At 36.7% G+C, this 25554-nt stretch overlaps 1 protein-coding gene across 14 annotated transcripts in view; it reads left to right on the top strand.

Annotated features, from left to right (window-relative positions):
• The window catches only part of ANK3 (ankyrin 3), a 662261-nt gene that overhangs the window by 427853 nt on the left and 208854 nt on the right, over positions 1 to 25554 (top strand). For all 14 annotated transcript variants that reach the window (XM_072823184.1, XM_072823191.1, XM_072823187.1 and 11 more), the window contains 4 exons: positions 13591 to 13692; positions 14129 to 14227; positions 14436 to 14534; positions 22758 to 22856. In XM_072823184.1, the coding sequence (XP_072679285.1) occupies positions 13591 to 13692; positions 14129 to 14227; positions 14436 to 14534; positions 22758 to 22856 (399 nt within the window). The remainder of the gene's footprint in view (positions 1 to 13590; positions 13693 to 14128; positions 14228 to 14435; positions 14535 to 22757; positions 22857 to 25554) is intronic.

The raw sequence follows: 25554 nt of genomic DNA, 5'->3' as shown, positions 1-25554 counted from the left end.
CATGTTCTGAGTTGCTGAGCACTGAGAGAGCTGTAGATAGGCTTGTTTGTTCCAAAGCAACATATTACCATTTCTCTTGTGCTTCCTCATCCCAAGAGATAACCAGAAACATGTCCAAACACGACAGAGCTTTCAAACATGCCTGGTAATGAATCCACCTGGAAAACATACATTTCAGAAATAATTTCTCCATCTCTGGCTTTATTCCAGGCTACTTATTTATTTGGGTCTTTATATTTCAGAATAACAAAAGATTAACGTTTTATTAATTTTAAAGTTAATAGGTCCCTGCTGTATAACTTTATTCTTCTGTAAGTAAAGACAAACTTACCCCATACTGAAATGTTCTTGAATGGAATAAAGTGAAGAGTTCATTTTGTTTTCATTTTAAACTTCAGGAATATTTTGAATAAGGAGCTACACCTCTTTCTATGTCTTGTGTTTGCTACCCTGGCTAACATGGAACTTTTATTAACACTTCTCCATTTTTGTTCATTTGGGAATAAGCTACCTGTCATTATCTCTAAGAGTACTTTCACATTACACAATTATCCGGAAGCTTTTAGGGAAAGGGGGAACTCACCTGGCATTTAGTTAAACCTTTGTAACCTATCCATTCCAAATATCATTTATAGCATTGTACCTACTGTACAATAGTCTTAGGACATAATCTATGTCCACAGCCCACTAAGATACTTTAAAATTCCATAGTGTAAGGGAAGTTTTTTTTTTTTTAATTGAAAATTGTAAGTCAAGTGGTTCAAGATTCTGTCCCAGGCTACTACAAATCAGAACCTAAGATTATTATATTGACCGCATAATATTAAGACATACAATACTCTCCTCCCCTGATGCTAATGGTCTTATGTTCCTTGAGAGGTAAGTGAAACTTGCTCTTTAAAATCTTACTTTATTTATGTTCCCCCCAAAATTCAGACAAATTCAAATAAATCCTGTTTTGCAGCTGAAAAGAATCAATTTCACTTTGAGGAGTATTAGAAATTCCCACCCACCACTAACACCCAATATTTTTCCCTCCTGTGGGAAACCTCTTTCTCCTCAGTATTTATTTTTATTTCTAATCAGTTTCCAGGAGAATTTTTAGGTCTCTGAATTCTGGGCGAGAAAAGACACTGCAAGGGGCCTGGATTCTGGGTCTTCCTTTGGATGTAAACCAGATCATAGTAGACAGACTCGATGAGAGTGGGGTTTATCAGCATGGCAAAGTAAATCTCTTAAAAATACTGTTTTTATAAAAACAAAAGCCTGCCAGCACTGTATTTATTTTTTTAACTGGTTCCCAGTCCCCTCTACTTGAAGATAAAGATGGAAATGTTGTTTTGCCTTTCAGCATTAGAGGGGCCACTGTGCACAAACGCCCTGACAGATTTGAAATGTGCACCAGCAGGGGCCTTTCTGGCAAAGGTCCAGTGGAAAGATGCTAACCATGTCTAACATGTGTTAGGGGACAGTGACCTCATTTTCAGGGATGAACTAAGGTTAGTTCCAAGCAGAGTCCTTACAAACAAAGGCAGCCTTGTAGCAATTGGAAGGAATCTGTGGAGGCAGCCCCTTCTCCTTCGAGTGGTTTTGCTAGAGATGATTACACATATAGATAGCCTCTAAAAGCATTTTCCTTACTGGTTAAGCCCTCACCAGCCCCTCTCTGCCCCTCCCAGTGCTGATTTATAGATGAAAAACGCTGATTTCCAGTAACTAGGTAGCAATTAAATAAAAAAAAAAAAAAAAAAAGAATGAAATCTTAATAACTTAAGATCTTCCCTAACTAAAATGGTTCAAATTTTTTCAAGCATTTGCCATATAAAAAACACACACACAAAAAAAATCCCTTTTAAGATCTCTGTACCCTACCCCCCAAACACACACCTAAAAAGGACTTACTTGCTAAGATACAGACCTAATACCCCTTGGTGGAGGTCAGGGTGGGGGAAAAAAACAGTCTCCTAAAGATTTGTGGTTGTTATTGACAGGAGGCAGATTGTTGCATGAATGTCACAGTTGTTGTGGGTTGCGCAATTGGTCACATTCTTTTGAAATTGGTCAGAAATTAGATCACTGTGCAAGATATCTATAAAATACCAACACATAATATCTTACTCTAAAATATCTGGAAACTTTGAGTGGGCACTATCTGAATAGCCATGTCTCTGGGTATAAACTGCGATTCTAATCTAGTCTAGTGGGTAAAAAATAAATAAACATCCCCCTTTGTTACTGGCTCCCCATACATGCTTGAGCAGCCCTGTGGCTCCATGTCCACTCTCTTCAAAACTACAAGTGACATTAAATCACTAATTAAGGAGCAGTTGCATAGAGCACTTTGGGATTTTGATAAGCACCCCCATACTGTGTAAATCCCCTTCCTGACTGAGAATAATTTACAAATCTGTATTAGTTTATTCACCAAAAATTACTGTCCAGTACTAACTCTGACATCTTTAGTTTCTGGGTATAAAGGTTTGCTTTAAATGGGGGATATAAAAGAGTAAGAAAAAGCAGGGAGAGACAAACATGAAAGCCAAAATTTAAAACTCTGGCATGTAGATCTTAAACATTCTCTTAGGTGAAATTAAAAATCTGTCAGCAGACCTTCAAAATGCCTCTCATCATTCCTTTCTCTTCCATTCCACCTGCTATTGCCCTCAAATATCTGTATCACATAGACCCATATTTTTTTTTCTTTTTTTATTGTAGTTAACATACAGTGTTGTATTAGCTTCAGGTGTACAAATATATTGATTCAGCAATTCTATCCATTATGCTATGCTCACCAGGATAAGTATAGTCATCATCTGTCACTATACAATATTATTACAATAGTATTGACAATATTTCCTATGCTGTCCTTTTCATCTCTGTGACTTATTTATTCCTCAACTGGAAGTCTATACCTCTTTATCTCCTTTATCTGTTTCAGCCATCACCCACACCCACCTCCCCTCTGGCAACCAGCAATTTGTTCTCTGTATTTAAGAGTCTGGTTTTTGTTTTTTGTTCATTTGGTTTTTAGGTGCTACATATAAGTGAATATAAGTATTTGTCATACAGAGCCATATTTTTATTGTAAACTAATTCAGTGGTACTCATGTCTGGTCGCACATTAGAGTCATGTGAGCTGTGTTTATTAAAATGTCCCATCTCAGACCAGTTGAACCTCTGGGGCTAGCAGCTGATTTGTTCGTTTGATTATTTGTTTAAGTCGTCCCCCTGGAGATCCGTGAAGCATAACAGATTGACAACCACTGGTCTACAGCTCTTTTTGAAAGCTCCATTTTCTCCAATATGAATCTGCTGTCGATTAATTAGGCTAAAATATAAATCTAATGATTTCTTCCCACTCCTCAAAGCCCTTCTCTGGCTCCTGATATCTTTATGATGAGCTTAAGTCAGATTTAAATGCCATTTCAAACCTTCTCTGAACCTCTCCTTCACCATTGTCTTCAGGGGCCTCCTCTTTTAAGGATAAATTGTTTATTTGCCATTTCTGTATTTCTGCTTACTTTTCCTTCCTTCTGTTCACTGCTGACTGGGGCCCCTCTAGAATTCCTGCCTCTCCTCCTCTTAGCTGTTTCCCTAGCCATATTCAGTATGCAGAAATGGCTTTTTCCCCTAGGATCTATGGACTTCATCATCTTTTGCAGGTTCTGCTACCATAAATTCTCATTCCACATGCTACCTCCAATGTGCATGGCTAGATTGTAAGATCACTGAAAGCAACAACTGTATGCTCAAGTTGGAGGCCAAATCGATTTACTGCTTAACTGCCAGATGTTGAAGGCTGTGTTGAATATGAATCCTTAATTCTGGTGATAGAATAAGTGAAACATCCACTATGAAGATTTGTTTTCCTAGTTAGGAGAGATATAATGTTTATTCCTTGAAGACCCAGACTTGTGATTTCACTTTCAGCACAAACCCACAGTGAAGTTAAGAATGTGGTTTAAGCAAACAGATTTATTTATTTTCTGAAATGTCTGCATAGACATGGAATTGCACAATATATGGCGTGATATATTGTTATATATTGAATGATGTTGAATGGTCTCATTTTTTTTAAAAGATTTTATTTATTCATGAGAGAGAGAGAGAGAGAGGGAGAGACACAGGCAGAGGGAGAAGCAGACTTCATGCAGGGAGCCCGACGTGGGATTTGATCCTGGGTCTCCAGGACCTGGACCCTGGGCCGAAGACAGGCGCTTAAGTGCTGAGCTACTCAGGGATCCAGAATGGTCTCATTTTACTTTTGCTGTTCATAGTGATAAAATGTTTTTGGTGTTTTTGTTTTTTTCCTCCATGATGGAAATTTCCATCTTATTGGTGGTATGTGTGGCTTGTGTGTTTATTTTGTTTTGCTTTAGTTTGGGTCACCAAACATCTGTTTCCCCTTCTGGCAATATCGCTCTTATTTTCTTGAGGGGACCTACCTATTTCCTGAAATGTAGGTAGCAATTGTCTGGCCTGGTTCCCTAGTTCACCTTGGGCAAAGCACCTGATTTTGTGATGCTTGCTGGCATCACCTGTGGAATAAGGTATTTGATTTAGTAGTAACTGACAGAAAGTTCACGTACGTGAGACCTACAGTTTGTTGTACTTTAATGAATCAGAAGGCATTTAAGTGATCAGATATCTAATAACATGGTACCATAACTAAAAATGGACACTTACAATATGTAGGGCATTTTCCATAGATTGCCGCAAATTCATTCTCACAGATACATGAAGTCTGTCATCTACTCTACAGATCAGAGACCAAGGTAATCTCAAACCCACTGGGAACTACCCCCTTTATCTTCTCTTCAAGTGTCGAAGAACCCCTAAGTCTGTCACTAGACTCTTAACCTTTCTTTGGTGAAATGGAGAGACAGCAAGAAATAGCAGACTTTTTGGTTCCCAATTAATTTGGTGTGGGTTTTTGCTTCTGGAGCATTAGACCATCCAAGGGATCAGCATTTCTTCATTCAGCACTACTGGGATTCTGTTATATAGAACTCAGCCATGAACAAGACAAGGATTGCCCTAAAAGAGATTACATCTCATCTTGATGGACACCTGGCACCTGAGCAGAATAGACCAAGTACTCTAGGAGTCAAGACTGGGGAGTCATATCTAATGTTTATGGAGGGAAATTGCAGAGGTGAAGTGACATTTGAGCTGTGCCTAGGGTTTAGTTGCTGAATCTGTTGTTGGGGGAGAGGGAGCAAGGGCTGGTTGTCAGCATTACTGGCAAAAAGATATACTGGGTGATGTCACAGTGCCAGGAAATTATGGGTCCTGTCTAGAAATAATAAGTGTTTGAAGAATAAAAAGCTGTCCAGTTTGTCTTCAAGATAAGTACTCATGTTTTTAGTTCAGGCTGGAAGTGTTTGTTTGGGTCAGGTCTTAAAGTTAAGGCCTTGGAGGCCATCCCATAGCAATCAACTACTGTGGTTTAAAAGCAGAACATTTATACAAATGAAGCATGCCATCAAACATCAACATATAAAGCAGATAACAGTGTATCTCCTTGGGGTGAAACTGCAAATTGGCATAAGGAAATCTGCTTGCTCAGCCTACTCTTGATCTCAGTATTTTTGGCCACCAGGGCTGCACAGGACCACTAGTATAAGAGGAAGCAGCCTGGGCTTTTATCAAGCAGCTATGGCTCTCCATCCTTGCTGTTTACTTACTGGCTCTGTGACCTTGGACAAGTCACTTACCTTTTATGAAACTCAGTTTTTTTGCATTTGTAATGAAGATTCCTGTCTTGACTGAATTTTTAAGAAATAAAAACTAACAATACATGTATAAAAATAATATACATAAGGTGCTTAGTGAAGTCTCTGACCCATAGTAGGAGTTCACTAAATTGCAGCTGTTTGTCATGATTTTCTCAGAACCCCCAGTGGTTCCTTGGTAAGCCCCTAGGCAGTGTTCAGTGACACTGGAATATTCAACTAGTTAGTTGTACTAACTACAACCTCTTAGAGGTTTTTTAGAATGATCTGGGCCTAAATACATGGCTATGGACCTGAACTGGGCAATTAGAGCAGGAGGAATTGGTGGGGGGGAGGATTAAGCGTATATCCGGCTGCAAGAAAAGCTATGATGTTAGGGTAATAAGAAAAGTAAGTCCTTTGAAGTGTACTGTAAACTGGCACAAAAGTAAAGGTTCTATGGAGGTAAAAATGACATGAAAACAAAAACCAGTTTTACTTGTCTGCAGAAACAGGGCACAGGAGGCAAAGCCTAGAACATCCCCAAAGTAGACAGTGTCATAAGAGATCCTCTAATAAACTGGGCCCCAAAGGGTGCAGCTCCCAATATAAAGATTGACGGGAAGTAAACCTATCACACGTAAAGTGTAGCAAAACTTGCCTGTCTCAATTTGTCACCAACTGGAAGGAAGAAAAAAAAAAATCTTCTCTGAGAATGTGTAACCACAAGGAATCCCTCATATCCATACCAGTTTGAGATCTAAATTTATCTGTGTAGTCTTTTAAAACAAAAACAAAAAAACCCTGAAGGCAAGTGTTTATTTTAAAAATAATCTTGGGTTGATACTGCCTCTAGGCAACTGGAAGTAGCAATCTTAAATTCTTCTTTGGAATATGGCACCATTAATCCAGGCCTAAAAGAATTCCCAAAGATTAATTTCTAAGGAATATGAAATCATGATCAATAATCACAAACCACAGAAAGTATAAATTGGTATAATCACTTTGAAAGACAATTTACCATTAACTAGCAAAGTTGAATTAGCACATACCAAGTGACACAGCATTTATGATACTAGGTGCCTGTGTGCACCGGGACTAGTGCCAGAATGTTCATGGCAGCACTGTTCATAGTGGACCCAAACTGGAAACAACTCAAACATTCATCAACTCCACAGTGGATAAATAGATTGTGTTACAATCACATAATGAAATCTTCTGCAGCCACCATGATAAATCGACTACAGTTACACATGTCAGTGTGGATGAATCTAAGAAATACAACAGTAGACAAAGGAAGCATGTAGACCGAAGTATCCATAATGTATGATTTCTCTTATAGAAAGTGCAAAGACAGTCAACTCTGTAATATTTAGGTTAGAGAGGTTTACATTGATATTAAAACTATGAAGAAAGATATAAGAATAATTAACTAGAACAGATGATGCTTTTGGAGAGCTGGTCAAGGAAGGGCTCATTGGAAGTCTATGGAGCTACTTGTAACTTTCATTCTTGAGCTTACTGGGCATGCCGGCATTTCTTTCAGGATTTTTCTTTAAACTGTTCATTTCTGTTTCCTGCATTCTTTTGTATGTATGAGATACATTATGATAAGCACTTTTTTAAAAAAAAATCTATTTTTAGAGAGAGAAATAGAGCGAGCAGTGGGAGGGGCCGAGGGAGGGAGAAAATCTCAAGCAGACTACCTGCTGAGCATGGACCCCGCTCAGGTCTCCATCTCACAACCCTGAGATCATGAACTAAACTGAAAACAAGAGTCAGATGCTTAACCAACTAAGCTAGGTGCCCTGATAAGTACTTTTTGAAGGGAAGATAAAAACTAAAAAGACAGGGCAGCCCGGTGACTCAGCAGTTTAGCGCCTGCCTTTGGTCCAGGGCGTGATCCTGGAGACCCGGGATTGAGTCCCACATCGGGCTGCCTGTATGGAGCCTGCTTCTCCCTCTGCCTGTGTCTCTGCCTCTCTCTCTCTCTCTGTCTCTGTGTGTGTGTGTGTGTGTGTCTCTCATGAATAAATAAATAAAATCTTAAAAAAAAACAAAACTAAAAAGGCCCCTAGAGACAGAATATTTGATAGGAAACATACACATAATTTTCTGGAAGAGAGTTTGAGGGAAAGAATAAAGAAGAAGCAAGTAACCAAAAATTCAGATCTCTCACATACGCAATTTGTAGCTATGTATGGTGACAAATATTGTGGTAATCACTTTACAATATACACAAATATATACAATATGCAATGTGAAACTAATATTATATGTCAATTATACCACAATTAAAAGATTCACACAGAAGTTGTATACCTGAGTGGCTAGGAAGTCTTGGGACCTTTAAATCAAAATAAGAAGATCACATGTCTCAAATTAGTACCTAGTTGCAGTGACAGATGCATTATATATTCTTAGTAATGTTTGTTATACCTGAAAGTACTTACATAGTTAATTTAGTGGTTGGCTGGACTGATGGATGGATGGAAGATGAATGAATGAACCAAGAATTGCCAAGCATAAACTATGGGGCAGACATTTATTTTTTTTTTAAGATTTTATTTATTTATTCAGGAGAGACACAGAGAAAGAGAGAGAGAAAGGCAGAGACACAGGCAGAGGAAGAAGCAGGCTCCATGCAGGGAGATGGATGCGGGACTCGATCCTGGGTCTCCAAGATCATGCCCTGGGCTGAAAGCAGCACTAAACTGCTGACCCAGGCTGCCCCATTTATTAAGCCTCCTTTTTTTGAGAGAGAGAGAGAGTATGCAGGTATGCACTTGAGTGAGGGGTGGAGGGAGGGCAGAGAGAGAGAGAGAGAAAATCTTAAGCAGGCTCCAGACTCAGTGCAGAGTGCAATGTGTGTCTCCATCTTATGACCCTGAGATCGTGACCTGAGCCAAAATCAATAGTCAAACATCCAACCAACTGAGCCATCTAGGCACCCCAAGCACTTTCTTAAAATAGTTGATTAACTGACTCTGGAGTCAATTTGTCTGAGTTTGTATTTCTGCCATTCATAAGCTGTGTGTCTTTGGGAAAGTCATGCATCCTTTCTATAGGTCACTTTCCTCATCTATAAAATGGAGCTAATAATAGTACTTACTTGTGTTAGTCGCCTAGGGCCACCAAAACCAACCACCACAGACTTGGTGACTAACAACCATAGGAACTTATTCATCATAGTTTTGGAGACCAGAAGTCCAAAACCAAGGTGTCCACAGAGCCATACTCCCTACAAAGTCTCTAGTGGATTATTCTTCCTTGCGTCTTCCGGCTTCCAGTGGCTCATGGCATTATCTTGTGTCAACTTAACTCCAATCTCTCTTTTTTTTTTTTTTTTTTTTTTTTGAGATATAGTTGTCATATAACATTATATTAGTTTGAGGTGTATAACATCATGACTTGATATTTATGTATCTTTTCTTTTTCCAAAGACACCAGTCATTGTATTTAGGGCCCATTTTAATCCAGTCATCTTAGCTAATTATATCTGCAAATATCCTATGTCCAAATAATGTCATGTTCTGAGGTTCCAAGTGGACATGAATTTTTGGGAAGACACTATTCAACTCACTATACTTCTTCATGGAAATATTATAAGGACTACGTTAACATGAGGACACATGGAATTAGTACCACATTAAGTGACTAATATAATGAAGTTATTGTAAGACACTTATAATAGTGTCTAGTACATAGAGGTATGGAGTATTAGTTGATTACTGAGATTGGCACTTGGGAAATGCTTATTCATTTTAATCACTGCTTTCTGATTAATAATATCAATATTCCAGTGTCAGTGGAAATGCTGAGTTATTATATGAATTCCTAATAATGCTTGACTCTATCCTTGAAGTTATTTCCTTGAAAAGCATACATGGTTCATATTTCTTTCCTGTCTAGTAAAATGATTAAGTAGACAAGACATGAAAGGGTGATGAAAGATATTATCATTTTCTAGATTCTTCCTTCAGATTTTGATCATCTAGGGGAAAAAAATGCAGACCAATCTGCTTATAATCATTTTGTGCCAACAGACTCCTTAGGCAGTGACCTCCTCTGTAGGACTTTCCATGTGGCAGAGCTCAGCTTCTCGTGAGACCTGATTTCCTTCCATAGTGCTGTGTCTACAACTGGCTTTAAGAGGCATTGCTTTGATAGAACGTTTAAGTTAAAAAACAGGCTGTAGCCTTGGTTAAGAGTAACTCCTATGTTTCTAATGAAATGACAGCTAAGAATTGCAATATGCATTGATATTGAGCCAAATACAAAATCTTATATTTTTTAGCATTAAAGAAATGGCACTGTATACATACTATAGATAGAATTTGAAGAAAAAAAAAATAGTGAAGAATCCATTATTTACCCTGCCGCTTAAGCAACATGATTCTGGAAAGTTTAAGAGTGAGGTGAGAGCAAGTAAGTCTTCATTTGTGCCGTTCTGTTTCTTTCACTGCCCTGCAGCCAGGTGTTGGCACAACCAGCGCACCGTCGGTATCCAACAAATATTTGTGGAAGGAAGAGGTAGCTGTGTTCTTGCAGTGGCTGAGAATAAAAGGAGGATCTTCTTAGATTCTTTTTCTGTAGGCATGAATAACTTCACCTCCTAAATTGTCATTCTTCAAGGCAAATGTCATTTTCTTCCCCTTGCTTTCACTTTGTATTTTCCTTCCTCTTTCCCCCCATACATTTTCCTTAGAGTATAAAGTGGCTGATTGTTATGTATTAGTGTGTTAAGGATGTCTGTATGTAACAGAGGGCTGAGGAAAGTGAAGAAAAATATTTTGTTTTTTCTCCTGTTCTTAAAGTTCTCAGATAATAAATTAGCTACCTCAGAATTATCTGTTGCCAGGGTCACGGGGTGGAACAGATATTATGAAGGTATCCGCCAAAAAACCCTTTATCATTGGAGTAGGTGTTCTTAAACATGAATCCAAAAGTAGGCTTGGCAGTACTGAACCACATGAAATTAGTGGCAGATATATGTGTGTAAATGCAGATTTGGCGTGTGCATTTCATACATGTGCCATTGTTGAAGGAAAAGAACTTATTCATAACTTTTGTTAATCTCAAAATAACCTGACTCCAAATAGGTCAAGAACCACTGAATGAGAAAATTTGGTTTTTATTGTTTGTGTTTTGATCTACTTTAGAGAGTCTGGTGGAAAAATTCTGAGAGGAAAATCGATGGTATGAATTGCCAGACTTTTCAGATGTAGAATAATGACGAGGCTTTCCTTGAATCATGATACCTCTTTTTGAACTGTTTAGCAGCTGTTTTTATGCACTGCGAGTCAGAATGGGGGATGCTTTACTCACCATTGTTATCTCTGGAAGTTGAAATATCCCGGCAAACTGATGTCATTTGTTCCCAGATCGGCATCAGAGCCCTTCTGGGCGAATTCACTGATAAGTCATCGAGCAGGCACAAAAAGATGATGTTTTACGGTACAATGAGCCATCCTTGCATAGCTAATTTGTAACTGAACTTTAAACCAGACCAAAAACGAAAAAACAAAAACAAGAACAAAAACAAAACGACAAACCAACCATCTCAAAGTAGCAAGCCTCCTTAAAATAGTATTTTATTTTTCTTGAAATTCCTGGAAACTTTGGTTTGTCCTTTGTCTTATTTGAAGCTGTATCTCTTGTCCTCTTCTTACTTAGCCCTCTGCTGTGATTAAATGATTTGCATGCTTGACTCAAATCCCAATTTTATTTTAGCAATAGCTGCATGTGTTCCCAGATACCCAACTCAATGGCTTCGTTTATCATCTCTGGCAGTCAGCTTGGTATTCTATCTAGTAGGTTCTCCATTTAAATAGCTGCTATTGTTGCAAAGCAAACTTCCTGTATTGTTGCAGGCAATATTTTAATTAATACAGTTACTTCCATACAATTTGCTTATTGATTGATTCATTCATTCACAAAACATCTGTAGGCATCTGCTCTGTGCCAGGATGCTTCTAATTGCAGGGGAAACAAACAAACAAAAAAGAATGTTATACATATAGTCACTCACTTGTGGTAGGTCAAGGCGTGTGGTAACTCAGGCAGACCAAAGATTTAAGCCTAATGACGCCTACAATCTGTAAATAAATTGGTTTGCTCTTTATTTGAAGCAGTGGTTCTCAGCAGGGGAAATCCCTCCCTCCTCTGCTGCCAACGGAAATTTGGCAATTCAGGATACATTTTTAGTAGTCACAAATAGGGGATAGCTGGTGAAGGCCAGGGATGCTAGCAAACATCGACACCAAACAGGACCATCTCCCCATCAAAGAATTATCTGGATCAAAATACTAGTAGGGGTGCCTGGCTGGCTCAGTTGGTGGAGCATGTCACTGTTGATCTCTGGGTTGTGAGTTTGAGCCCCACGTTGGATGTAGAGATTGTCTAAAATAAAATAAAGTCCTTTTTAAAAAATGCCAGTAGTATTGAGATTAGAAAGGCCTGATTCAAAGAAAAAAGGATACTCCTTCATCGAGAGGTGTACTGCTATCAGTGAGAAGGGTTGACATCATAGAAACGGTGGTCTCTCCTTCGAGGACCTGAACAAGTAAAATCTTAACTAAATTGACCCACAGGGGAACCAAAGATCCTTCTGAGAGATGGGATTTCCTTCAGCTCAATTACATTTCCAGGGATGAATTAGCATTCCTCAAAGATTGGCACCTTGTCTACTTCCCAGCTGCCTGCCCCTTGATCTGCTTCTGCTTGTTCTTAAGTGGCTTACAGTTTAGGGGGAAAGAAGGACAGGTATAGCCAAACCCATAAGGCTGTGTGAGAAATACCAAGAGGGCTCGATGAATTTAACGCTTTGGGAGCACTGAGCAATTGATCGCTGCCCAGGAGGTTTAGGAAGGCTTTCCAGCCTGTGAACAGGGGCTTTGAAGGTTTTCACCAAATGGGTAAAAGAAGATAATTTCCTCTCTTATTTAAGCCATACTTAGTATGATAGCAGTGATAGCCAGTGGAGGAAATGTTTTTGGCTCCCCTTTCAGGAATACCTGCTTCTGTGTTGTTCTCCAAGGAGCAGGACTCCTTTACAAATTGTGCCCATCTAACTTTGAAGTCTTTTCTCTCACTGTCTTCTTTCTGTTAAAGATTTCCCTAGTAGATGGTTGGACCTCCACCATCATAGATACTAAAGTTTAGCCGAAAGACAGAGTTGTAAGCTCTTGGTGAATGAATTACAGATTTGGTTTTTGTTGTTTTTAAATTTGTATGTGTTCATTTATTTGCTCTTGCTGATGCTCCTAATAGAGTTTTCTCAGGTAGTGGCTGTAGCTTGCTCGAAAACCTGTGGAAAGTATGCTTCACAATCTGTGTAGACCTTTCTAGATGCTTTTCAAATGCATTCTATGTTCCAACTGGTAGCTATGTGCTGTAGAAAAATCCAAGAGAACATCTTCCAAATTCTGTTAAACTAGTATAACAACATTAAATATACTTGTGAAGCTATGAGTTGAAAAACTGGTTATAATAGTTAACTATGGAATAGATGTTAAGTTTCTGACAAATAGAATAGTGAGATTTTCATAATGAGACCACCAGAAAGTTATGGGATTTCTCTTTATTCTCCGGGAATTGTATGTTGATTCAAGGTACCTATATCATAGGGGACATTTTCTCTTTCAGTTCAGGATGAGTTATGACATCATGGTAACTTTGTATACTTCAAACTCACTTTTCAAGAATTTGTCCTTTTCCTGATGACTTTACAAAGACCTTTGATGGTATTTTCATGTTAGAAATATAATAGTTCCATTTAAAATATCTTTCTTTTTAGTTTGAAGTATAAGCTGAATAGTTCTAATGTATATAAGTTTAATTTTTCATCAAAATATCTTTCTTTTTTTTATTTTAGTCTGATGCCAATGCAAGTTACTTAAGAGCAGCTCGAGCTGGACACCTGGAAAAGGCTCTTGACTACATAAAAAATGGGGTTGACATCAATATTTGCAATCAGGTTAGTTGTAGTTATTGTTGCCATTTAAATTTTTACTTAAAATTTTAAAAATCTGGACTATAAACTCCTTGAATCTTTCACTGGTTATTACTAAGACTCTCTCTTTTTTGCTAGAGGTTTTTTGTGTGTTTTTTTTTTATTTTATTTTTATTTTTTTTGTATCATCAGCTCAGATTTTCAAACGACTCTGCTTTGTTAAAGGAGCATTCGGAAATGTAGGTAGGCATCCTTTAATAATCCCTAGAATTTAGTAAATAATATAATGATACCAGAACAACCCACCTAATTTTCAAGTACCTTTATTCCTAATTCAAGTTTCTACACTGCACACATACAAGTGATTGTTGGTAGGATATGATCTTCAGAGTTCTGAGTAGACTGTTCGCTGCTTTATTCTCCACCTGCTGAGTAAAGCTTTCTCTTCACTCTTAATCAGAACGGGTTGAACGCTCTTCATCTTGCTTCCAAAGAAGGCCATGTGGAAGTTGTTTCTGAACTACTACAGAGAGAAGCCAATGTGGATGCAGCTACAAAGGTCAGTATCCCACATTTAATGCTTTTTATGTCACTTGACCAATTCAATGAGGTTTCAGCCCTCAATAAGAATCAAGGCAAGCTTCTCATGAGATACTTGTCAGCCATGTTCTCTTTCGGAAACTTATAAATATAGAAGGATTCCATATTTTATAAAATGTTGAAAAAGAAATAAAGAGGGTGAGTTGACATATCTTTTCATTTTACAGAAAGGAAACACAGCCTTGCATATAGCATCTTTGGCCGGGCAAGCAGAGGTAGTAAAGGTCTTGGTTACAAATGGAGCCAATGTCAATGCACAATCTCAGGTAAACCTACAATTCTGTTGCAAATAAATGTTGTTATAATTTATAAATGTTCTTTGGGTCAAGTCCTTACTTGGTTTATATGTCCTTTTATATGTGAGAGAGATTTTTTAAGTCACCTGTCTATGAAACTGGATCACTGGTAGTTCTAGACACAAATGTTTATGGAATAGCTGTAATGCAAAGTCTTTTACTCTTTTATGATGCTAACTCAGGTCTACTCTCAGTACCTATTAACTTATAAAGGAAATGAAAATGCCTATAAATGAGCAAATGCTCTTAAAAGATCATAATGTTTCAGTGCTTTATCAGGTTGAAAAAGGGAAAACACTGCTTAATTTCTGTTCCATTACTAAGGCCTCATTGTTGTTCCCTGAAACAGATTAAAAGAAAAAGAAAAAAAATAGAATAAACTTTAAAATTCCCCAAACTAAAATTTCCAGATTCTTTGTTTTGCATATATGCTAATTATTCATCCAGGAGGACCTCCTGTGTTCTCTGAGTCTTGCATGAAGTTCTAAAAAGAACACCAATAGGGATGCCTGGGTGGCTCAGCGGTTGAGTGCCTGCCTTCCACCCAGGGCATGATCCTGGAGTCCCGAGATCGAGTCCCACATTGGGCTCCCTGTATGGAGCCTGCTTTTCTCTCTCTCTCTCTCTCTCTCTCTCTCTCTGTTTCTCTCTCTCTCATGAATAAATAAATAAAATCTTTAAATAAATAAATAAATAGAGCACCAATAGATTATCGCTTGGTAGACTTATAGTCTAAAAGAATTTACTTTAAAAAATAAAATAAATAAAAGAAAAGAAAAGAAAAGAATTTACTTTAAAATGGGTTTTAAAATAGGCCCTCATAATCTGAATCTTTTATTATTTCAGTCCCCACAGAAATGAGGTTGTATTGGAAAGAAAACATCATCATAACACATAAGTATCCACTAATAACCTGACCATTTTTAAAACTGGTCCTTGCTCAAACATTCCTTCTAGCTGAATGCTTTCATCTGCTCCTGTTTGTCAGTCTGCACCCCAGGTGGGCAGGTACTGGATAAATTGATTACAGAACAAAACTGCAGGTTTTGCAAAAGACACAGGATCACTTGAAGTTAAGGAGATGGGGTTGGAGAACCCTGGGTGTACAAGTATGCTGTGGGTTGTGGTTTTCTAGCAATGTGTGAAGAATTAGGATGATTTTCTGATTAAGTGTTTCAAGTGAGAAACAATTTGAAAATCAAATGATTAAATAACCAAGAAAAATTAGGTGAGGCCTTTGGTTTGCAAATACATTTGCAAAAAGGTTATTTTCTTACTTATGCTGTGAAAAAAAAATGAAGGACATCAAGCCATCATATAATTTTCTGGAAAAAATTATGTTTTTCTTCCACAGAAATACTATTTGGTTTAGTCTTTGTTCATTGTGAGAACATGATTTTCGGTTATAACCAATGTTTTGTTAACTCATAAACTTGGTTTTACAGTTTCTAGTTTTGTCTTTTGGAATAGAGTCTCAATCTAATTTTTTTCGTTATTTACTATGGCTTTTTTTTTTTTAAGATTTTATTTTTTCATGAGAAATACAGAGAGAGAGGCAGAGACACAGGCAGAGGGAGAAGCAGGCTCCATGCAGGGAGCCCGACATGGGATTCGATCCTGGGTCTCCAAAATCACGCCCTGGGCTGAACGTGGCGCTAAACCGCTGAGCCACCCGGGCTGCCCTACTATGGCTTTTTTTGGTTTCCATTTTAAGTGTACCCGATATCCTCAGCCATCTTCAGTACTGATTATCTGTGGATAACAGGGGTCTCCTATATTTTATGGGTCCACAGAATTGCAATGATTCCTCCATGGCTACTCCAGCCATAGCAGCTTGGCTCTGATGCTGTTAAATATCAGTGTCATGGAGAGGCAAATGCACAGCACTTCCAAAAGTGTGATCTCTAGTGTATCTGGTCTGATTCTTTTCTACTTCCTTGTGTTTGGACCTTTAATATATGGTCTGTGCCACTTATGCTGATTTCCTAGGAGGATTTACTTGGAGTTATAATGCTTTTCCAGAAGGAAAGGCTATAAGATGGAACATTGACAGGTATAGTACTTTGAAAGGGATACTGACCAACTGACCATAAGCAAAGGATCAGGCTTTTAAAACATTTTTTCAAATGTCCCTATAACTTTATACTGGAAAATAACTAGTGTTAAGCTCTGAGAGAGTGGAAGAACTCTTTAACCTATTTTCATTTCCTTTATCCCCCCAAGGGAGAAGAAATAAAACCTCCTTTTTTTAAACATTTCACACATTCCTGACTGATGTTTAGAGCAGCCATAGTTTTAAACCTCTTTGACAGTGTCAGAGAGATTCTGCAATTGAAATCAAATCCTGACCAGATTTGATTTCAATTTAGACACATTCCCTGGTGATGAGGAAGTGATGGAGAAAAATATGGCTGTGGAATTCCCTGCCCCTTGCAGCTGTATTTGGCAAGCCCTGCCCCATAGTTCGCAGTGGAGCATGCCCTCTTTATCTGGACACCTGCCCCCATGGGCCTTCTGAACTGCATCATTTTGTGGACAGAATAAGTAATAAGATGGCCACGCAGCAGAATGGGGTTTCCATGATAATTCCTAGTAGTAGGTTTTCAATAGGAACTCTTACAAAGAACAACAAGCAATAATGCCATGGAATAGATTAAATTCCATTTAGGTGTCAGCACATAAAACATCACAGGAATATAAATATTCAAGAAAGACAGCATCCCTAAATAAATGACATTTTTATCAAGTAGGTAATATTTAATAGCCAACAAGAAATAGTGTGAAGAGAATCCTTCACCTTCCTTATATAAAAAAATTCTCCTTCTATTGAAAATAAAAACTAAATTGGATAATATCAAGTTCTGATCTTGTAAACTGAAGGTCTGTAAGCTAAGAATTTTTAGATATTACTTTAAATTAATTTTTGTCATTGCCTTGATCTTATGTCTTAATAAGTTAGTTAACTCTTTCTTATATTACTTAACATTCCAGAAATGATTTAGGCCTACACTGAGAAAGAAATTGGGTTGGATAATTAAATTGTGATTATAAAGAACTCTGCCATGATTAAGTCCTTCATACTTTGTACTAAATACAGCAACAAGGATTACTAGTGTTTGCAATTGGAAAATCTCAAAGTGCCACATCGAACGACATACCTCGGTCTTTTCTCCTTCTCTGTCTTTATTCTGTCATATAAGGCACAAACTGTGTTTATAAAGAAGCAAAATATGTTTTAGATAATATTTTACCATAACTATCAAACTATTTTAAGTGGACAAATTTTCATAGCAGTATTAACAAAGAGGAGACCTTTGGGGGTTGTTTTCTTAAATTTTTATATCGTATTTATTTAAGTTCTGAATATATTCACATGGTTCTACCATAAAAATGCATGGAAAGACAAAATGAAGGTCTTCCTCCCATTCTTGACCCCCATCTGCCCAGTCCCCACCCATCTCCACCCAGGGGTGAAACAGGTAACTTCTGATACTGGGTTTCTGTGGATCCTTTTCAGAAAGAACAAGATCCTTTGATTAAACCCGTGCCTCCTTGGTCTTTCTGTATTTTTAAATGTTTTCTATGGTGGGGAGGTCAGGTCTTGATGAAGTCAGAAAATAGATATGATAGAGTCTCCCTGACCTTGACCTTATAACACACCTGTAATCTAACCAATGTTCACAAAAATCAGTATAATCACATAAATCAGTGCCCTTGCCAAATCTACCACCTTGCCCTTACTTGCTCCTCATAATTCAGAGGAGTATTTCATGATGTACACAGGCTGACTGTAGGAACATAGGATGGATAAGAAAAGTTCATGGATGAAATGTAAGCCCTTACTTAAATGGAATAATAGAAGGACTTTATTTTGGTGGATATTGGACAGCATGCTTCAGTCTGATCTATAAAACTGTAGGTCTGCATATTCTCATGCTTTCGATTGCACCACAATAAATGTCCCGAGCAGAAAGTGTTGAAGATAATGGAAAAAAAAAAAAATCAGGTATCAAAGAACATACTTTCTCAATCTTGAGCAGTTCTGCCTTTTGAAAATTGAGTCCATTGTTGATAGAGGGGGAAAAAATGTAAATTGGTCACCCATATGTTCCATTTTGGCCAGCTCTTTGTTTTGGAAATTTCCTAAGTTAGGAAATTAATTAAAAAAATAAAAAAGCAGTGGTGTACTTTTTTTTTTCTTAGAAAAATAACATTCTTTCTGAAATCTGACCATTCTTCTAATCCAGGTACTATTTTACAAAAAATAATTTCAGCTATAGGTTGTCCAGTGACAACACATTGAATTATTTGTGCCTTAAGCTTCTTTGTACCAGAGAGTAATAGTAATATTTTAATTCAGTCTTTCCAAAGAATGCTTATAATTACTCCCTAGAAACATAACTAAATAGTGCACATGTGTTCTCATGTCCCTGTTGATCGTTTCTTGATAGGTGAGATTTGTATTAATTGGTGTTATTGGGATTAAAACAATAGAAACTAACTTGAGTGAAAAAGAAAATTTATTGTAATTACATGGAGAACACATAGATTAGGGAGTGAAAGACGATTTTTGGAAAGCTTTGGAAATTAGATAGTCGGGGTAAGAGTAACCAGAAGCTAAGTGGTAAAGTTGCCCTTCAATGTGGTCTCTCCAGATCATTTGAAGGTGGAGAGGCAGGGATTTGGCAGAAAGCAGAATTGAGAAAGATAGAGAGTAGCCCTGGAAGAGCAAACAGAAGATGTTCTGCACACATGCCTGGCCTGTAGTTGAAAAAGGGCAGGCTAATTTGTCTCAAAGACAAGACAAGTACTACCCACATTTCAGGGAATAGGTAGGTCCCCCAAAGAAAATAGGAGTGATATTGCCAGAAGGGGAAACAGATGCTTGGTAACCAAAACTAAAGCAAAACAAAATAAACACACAAGCCACACAAGCACTCAAACACTCCCAATAAGGTGGAAATTTCCATTATGGAGGAAAACACCAAAAACATTTTATCACTATGAACAGCAGAAGTAAAATGAGACCATTCAATATATATCAATTATATTGTGTGATTCCATTTGTCCATTTGTATGAAATGTTCAGAACAGGCAAATCCATAGAGAGAAGGCAGATGAGTGGTTGCCAGAGGGGGCTGGGGAAGGATGAATGGGAGTGAATACCAATGGTATCGAGTTCCTTTTTGCAGTGATGAAATGTTCTGGAATTAGATAGTGGGAATGGTTGCCCAAGTTTATGAACATACTAATACCCACTAAATTGTATACTTTAGATAGGTGAGTTTTATGGTATGTGAATTATATATTAATAAAAGCGCATAAAAATGAAAATATTTGAAAGAATGTGACCATTCGGAAAATGGCCAGCATTCAAGTAATGCAATAGAATGGGAAGCACTCAAAAAGGAGAAGGAGAAGGAGAGGAAGACGAAGAAGAAGAAGAGGAGGAAGAGGAAGAGGAGGAGGAGGAAGAGGAAGAGGAAGAAGAAAAGTAGTAGTAGTAGTAGTAGTAGTAGTAATTGTGGAAAACAATTAATTACAGGGCTCAGTCTTGCTGTGATCCTTACCTACATAATATTTTTGAGTAATTGCAGTTCCACACAGTTTACTCCTTACTGTTGTGGAAAGGGCATGTGGAATAATTTGAAAGCTCCAGGTCTGTAAGAACAGTATCCTTTAAACATCAGTACATGGCTTTAGATTATCTTCCTGGGTCATGAAATGTTTGGATCTGGAAGATAAATTTAAGAACAGCCTGCATACATTGGGCCAGAAGCCACATATTTGTAGGTAGACCAGTGCTCCTTATGTAATCTTGAACTACAGCAAAACTCTGCCCTGAAGTTGAGAGAATAAGATCTCTTTTCAAAATTTTTCTTAAGAACTTTACTCCTAAAATCTGAACCTTCCATCTAGAAATTTCAGCTGAAGAAGAAAGACAAATACCCAGTAGTTCACAGAGCTATCACAAAAATCCACCTTGGTTTTTATCTTTCTCTTCTTTCTTAATATTTTCAATAGTTTTTTTTTTCTTTTGTTTTGGGTTTTAAAGGATATTTAACTCAACCAATGATAAAATGCTCTTTCATTTTAGTCAAATTAGGATAACAAAAAAATAGCAACATAAAGGTAATCCTAAACTACCTTTCAGTTTCCCTCATAGCTCTGGGAAGAGTGATAAAGATGAAACACACCAGGCACATACACACGAACGGGCACACACACATGTGTACACACACATTGTGTTGCAGGTTTTCTATGTTTCGTATTTAATGTTGATAAAACCATTCATGATAGAACGGAGTAACAATGATGTTAGTAGCTAGATAATTTAAAGGAAGGAAGCTCGAATGCTGTGTCATATTCTACTGCCTCTAAATTTGTGTCTCTAATTTTGAGCTTGGCAACTAGATAACCTAGCTTGTTACAACTATGTGTAAAATAGAGTAAGTAGAATAGAGGAACTCTCTGATGAATAAAGTATATACACTATGGTAGGTTTGTTACATGACATCACTTTTATCAGCACAAGAATCTTTTTAACTTACTTTTAAATTCTCAGCTAAAAGCCAAAAAAGTGATGTCACCAGAGGCTGAATTATAGATAAGTAAGGTAATCATATAGTAAGTGATATTTATAATGATGACCTAAACCTTTTGAATCACAAAAGGTTGAATAATATTTGGTATATTTTATTTAGAATATATTACTTTTATTCTTTGCAATTGCATAATGTACACAATAAACATTTTTAAATATTCAGTTAAATAGAACTGTATTCTGAAAAATGTATTCAAAGAAAATTTGTTATAGTTTGAAAAATATCTGTTTCGATGCATACATTTTGCAATAAGATTTTATTTTTTTTATTTTTATTTTTTTGCAATAAGATTTTAAAATATTACACTGACAGCATATGAAAATATTTCATAGATGTGAAATAAATTATTCTAGAGGGCAACCATTCTAGAGGGCAACCATGCATATACAACGTATTTTAATAAAAAGCTTAAGATGCAGTGTATACATTCATGTACTTGAATCCAGGTTCTTTGGCAGTTGGCCACATTTCAGACAAACATAAATATACACACATAGAGGATGTGTGCACATGTATATGTACATGTATGAATGTGTGTGTGCGTGTGTGTATTCTGAACATGAAAATCCATGTCTTTGCAAAAAAGAATGCAAGGCAGGAAACTTACAAAAAATAAACTATTAATTGAATTTTGTTTTGAAATTGAAGTATATATCCTTTTGCATACTGGTGTTCTTTCCTTTGTTTCAAGTTGCCTCACCTGTGGCAAGTTTGAAGCTATTTGAAATTAATACAAATCCTTCCAAATTGGGAATTATTTTAGACGCTTAATTTTATGTGAAAGTATTGGACCTTTTATTTAAAAGAGATAATCTTACTCAGCTATTAGAAATGACAAATACCCACCATTTGCTTCAACGTGGATGGAACTGGAGGGTATTATGCTGAGTGAAGTAAGTCAGTCGGAGAAGGACAAACATTATATGTTCTCATTCATTTGGGGAATATAAATAATAGTGAAAGGGAATATAAGGGAAGGGAGAAGAAATGTGTGGGAAATATCAGAAAGGGAGACAGAACGTAAAGACTGCTAACTCTGGGAAATGAACTAGGGATGGTAGAAGGGGAGGAGGGCGGGGGGTGGGAGTGAATGGGTGACGGGCACTGGGTGTTATTCTGTATGTTAGTAAATTGAACACCAATAAAAAATAAATTAAAAAAAATAAAGAAAATAAATAAAAGAGATAATCTTTGAGTGGGAAAAAAACTCATTGGGAAAATGACCAAATGTGTTTTTCTTCCTATCCTTATATCATCTAAGAAAATCCTTTACTCATGGTAGGCACTCAATAAGAGGCTGATGATTAAACAAATGTACTTATTTATCTAAAGTGTATCTGTTGGTGTGAATTATACACTATTAACTATGAACTGCACTCAAGTTATAAATTATGAACTCTAATTTTGAATTACACTATTCTTAATCTGTCATGCTTAGGCTCTCTAATAAATATGAATATCTATATTAAAGCATTATTAAAATTATTATGCATGAACATTTTCTGGAACATATCATATCAGTAAAGTGGAAAACTACAATGGCCCTATAAGAAAGCCACAGACAAACGTTTTACTTCTTCTTTTGCAGAATGGTTTCACGCCATTGTATATGGCAGCCCAGGAAAACCACCTGGAAGTTGTCAAGTTTCTTCTTGACAATGGTGCAAGCCAGAGCCTAGCCACAGAGGTAAGATATGCTGGCTCTTTCTGTGGGTGAGTTTACATGTTTACAGGGCATTTTGTAAGTCTGGACTTGTAACATGGAGAATCTGTCCCACTAGAGTTTTAGTTAGTCATATACAAATGTGAGGATTCTTCAATGTTTATGAAATACATTAGAAAGTCTGTTATCAATCTTTAAAGAATCTTCCATTGCATAGATACCCTTTCGGCTCTTAAATGCCTGGCTCTACCTTATAATTGAGCTATTTGTTTAATATCTACATATTTGTTTTAGAACATTTTTCTGTTTCTTATAATTTTGCCTCAAAAGCAACCAATTCTTTGAAATATGTTTGTAGTAAGATAAGTTTGAAATCTGTTTTTTCTAAATACAAGTTTCTATAATTATAATCACTGAATTTATGTATTTCTTAAGTTAACTAGATTTAATGCACACTTTTCAGCAAAGCTATTATATGTTTTTAAGTGTTAGGTAAACATGGTAGTGAAGAAAATTTTGTATCCTTGAATCTCAGAGGAGTTATTTTAAAATAAAAACTTACTTAAATCATCGGGGCTGTTTTAAGTAATACAGTTTATTTTTTAAACTAAACTTAGTGGAAGATTGTGTTCCTTGTGAAGTATATCACTAGAAATCTATTGATAATATTAAAAGATCAACATTTAAATATTCTCTATTCTTAACAAAACAATGAAAACAGATGCAGGATTATTCCTGTCATAATACTGCTTCTCTTATATTCTGACATGTTTTCCAAATGGCAAAGAAAGATCGCAATAGAGGAATTGCATATAACCTCACCCTGCTTTGAGATCGTGCCTTTTGGGGAAACCACTAAATAAATGAAGAGGCAGTTCACACAAAAAGAAATACAAATGACCATAAATGTATGAAAATATCACATCCTCACTCATAGTCAAAGAAATATTAATTTATTAATCAGTTCAAAAATGAGATCCAAAAAAAAAAAAAATGAGATCCAGTCTTTCACCAAGGGGATGAGGAAAATAATTTGAAGAGTAGAAGAAATTGGAACTTTCCTACACTGTTGGTAAAGTTGATCATTGGTTGCAACCCTTTTTGCAGAACATTTAGCAGTAACTGTCTAAGTTAGAATTCATGTAACTTTTTACTTAACAATTCTGCTTCTAGGAATTTACATCATAGATGTATTAGAGGGGAATACAAAAACAGTATGTGAGAAGTTCATCAGCAGAATTAGTATGAACATTTTTTAAAAACTGGAACGAACCTAAATATGTACCAGTAGGAAACCTGTTTAATAATATTATAATACATAATAATACATAATAAAATGCTATTCAGCATTATCAAAAATGAGGCAAGCCTATACTTACCAATAGAAGAAAATGTCCATAGTATTCTCAGAGGTTTATTCTGAGCCGTGGGAGGCAGATTCACTTTTCACTTTATACCCTTCCATACTGTTGAAGATTTTTATCATGGGAATGTATTGTTTTTATAATGATATTCTTAAAGGTAGGTAAAAAAATAACTACTGGCTGCTAAGAAAAGACCATACATTTGGTAGGCACAGAGCAATGCCTACTTGTGGGATAAGAGAAAAATCAATTCCCATTTTTGGATGGAAATACTAAATAATATAAATATCCTAATGAAAGTGATTTCATAGTACTTTCTTTGCCTATGAAGGACAGGTAGTATTCTTTTAGACTGTGATGAATAGATCACTAAGTATCTCTACTTTAGAAGCAAATGTAAGTTGAACTTACTGCTAAGTGTTTGGCATGATTCTGGTTTTTAAAACCTCTTCTGTATTAACAGTGTACTGGATATCCAATTTTTTCCAGATAGATAGATAGATAGATAGATTCCTTTTTTTACTAGTTAAGATTCTGAATCATGAGGTAAATGTATTTGTTCATTGACCCCACAAGTAATTATTAGACACCCATTATGTGCCAGATACTTCACAAGGCAGAGAAGGTTTTCATGGAGCTTCTATCATGTTTCCTTTTGGCTTGTATTTTTCTTCTTTAAAAAAAAAATATGTATTTTTAGGAGAGCACAAAGCGGGGATGGGGGCAGAGGGAGAGGGAGAGAATCTCAAGCAGTCTCATCACAGAGCACAGTGCCTGATGGGAGGCTCCATCTCACAATCCTGAGATCATGCCTGAGCCAAAATCAAGAGTTGGCTGCTTAACCAACTTGAGCTACCCAGGTGCCCCATGTATTTTGTTGTTGTTGTTGTTGTTTAAGAATAACTGCACTGAGTGAACCAAACCATTTAAACTAGGTTTGGAACCAAAATCTGGAGTTGCTAATTTTAGCTATTGACACCTTAGAGCTGGCATCTTAGTGTCTTTAATTGGCTTATTGCAGGAAGCACATTCTTAAGGGTGCTGATGGTCTCTGCTGCAGTTTATTTTCTGATGCAAAGGAGTTTCCTTTATGTATAGGCCCTACAGGTTTAAAATGTCATATTAGCAGAAAATACAGCCATTTAGTTTTGATTCAGAACCAGAAGCCGGCTATCCTTTTTACCCCTTAGATTTTGTCCAGGTTTTACAAGTGAGTTGCCACATTCACTTCTAATACACAATTTTCCTTCTACCATTCTATCCTTTAAGAAATGTCCTTTCCTTTTCTTTTGCAAAAGTAATAGATTACATCAATGAGAAAGTACGGTAAAAAGCAAAAAGAAGGAAAAGCCACTGGT

This window comes from Canis lupus, chromosome 4 (assembly GCF_048164855.1).
Source record: "Canis lupus baileyi chromosome 4, mCanLup2.hap1, whole genome shotgun sequence".
Lineage (NCBI taxonomy): Eukaryota > Metazoa > Chordata > Mammalia > Carnivora > Canidae > Canis > Canis lupus.
Note: the sequence above shows the minus strand (reverse complement) of the source record. Positions and strands in the feature narration are given on the sequence as shown.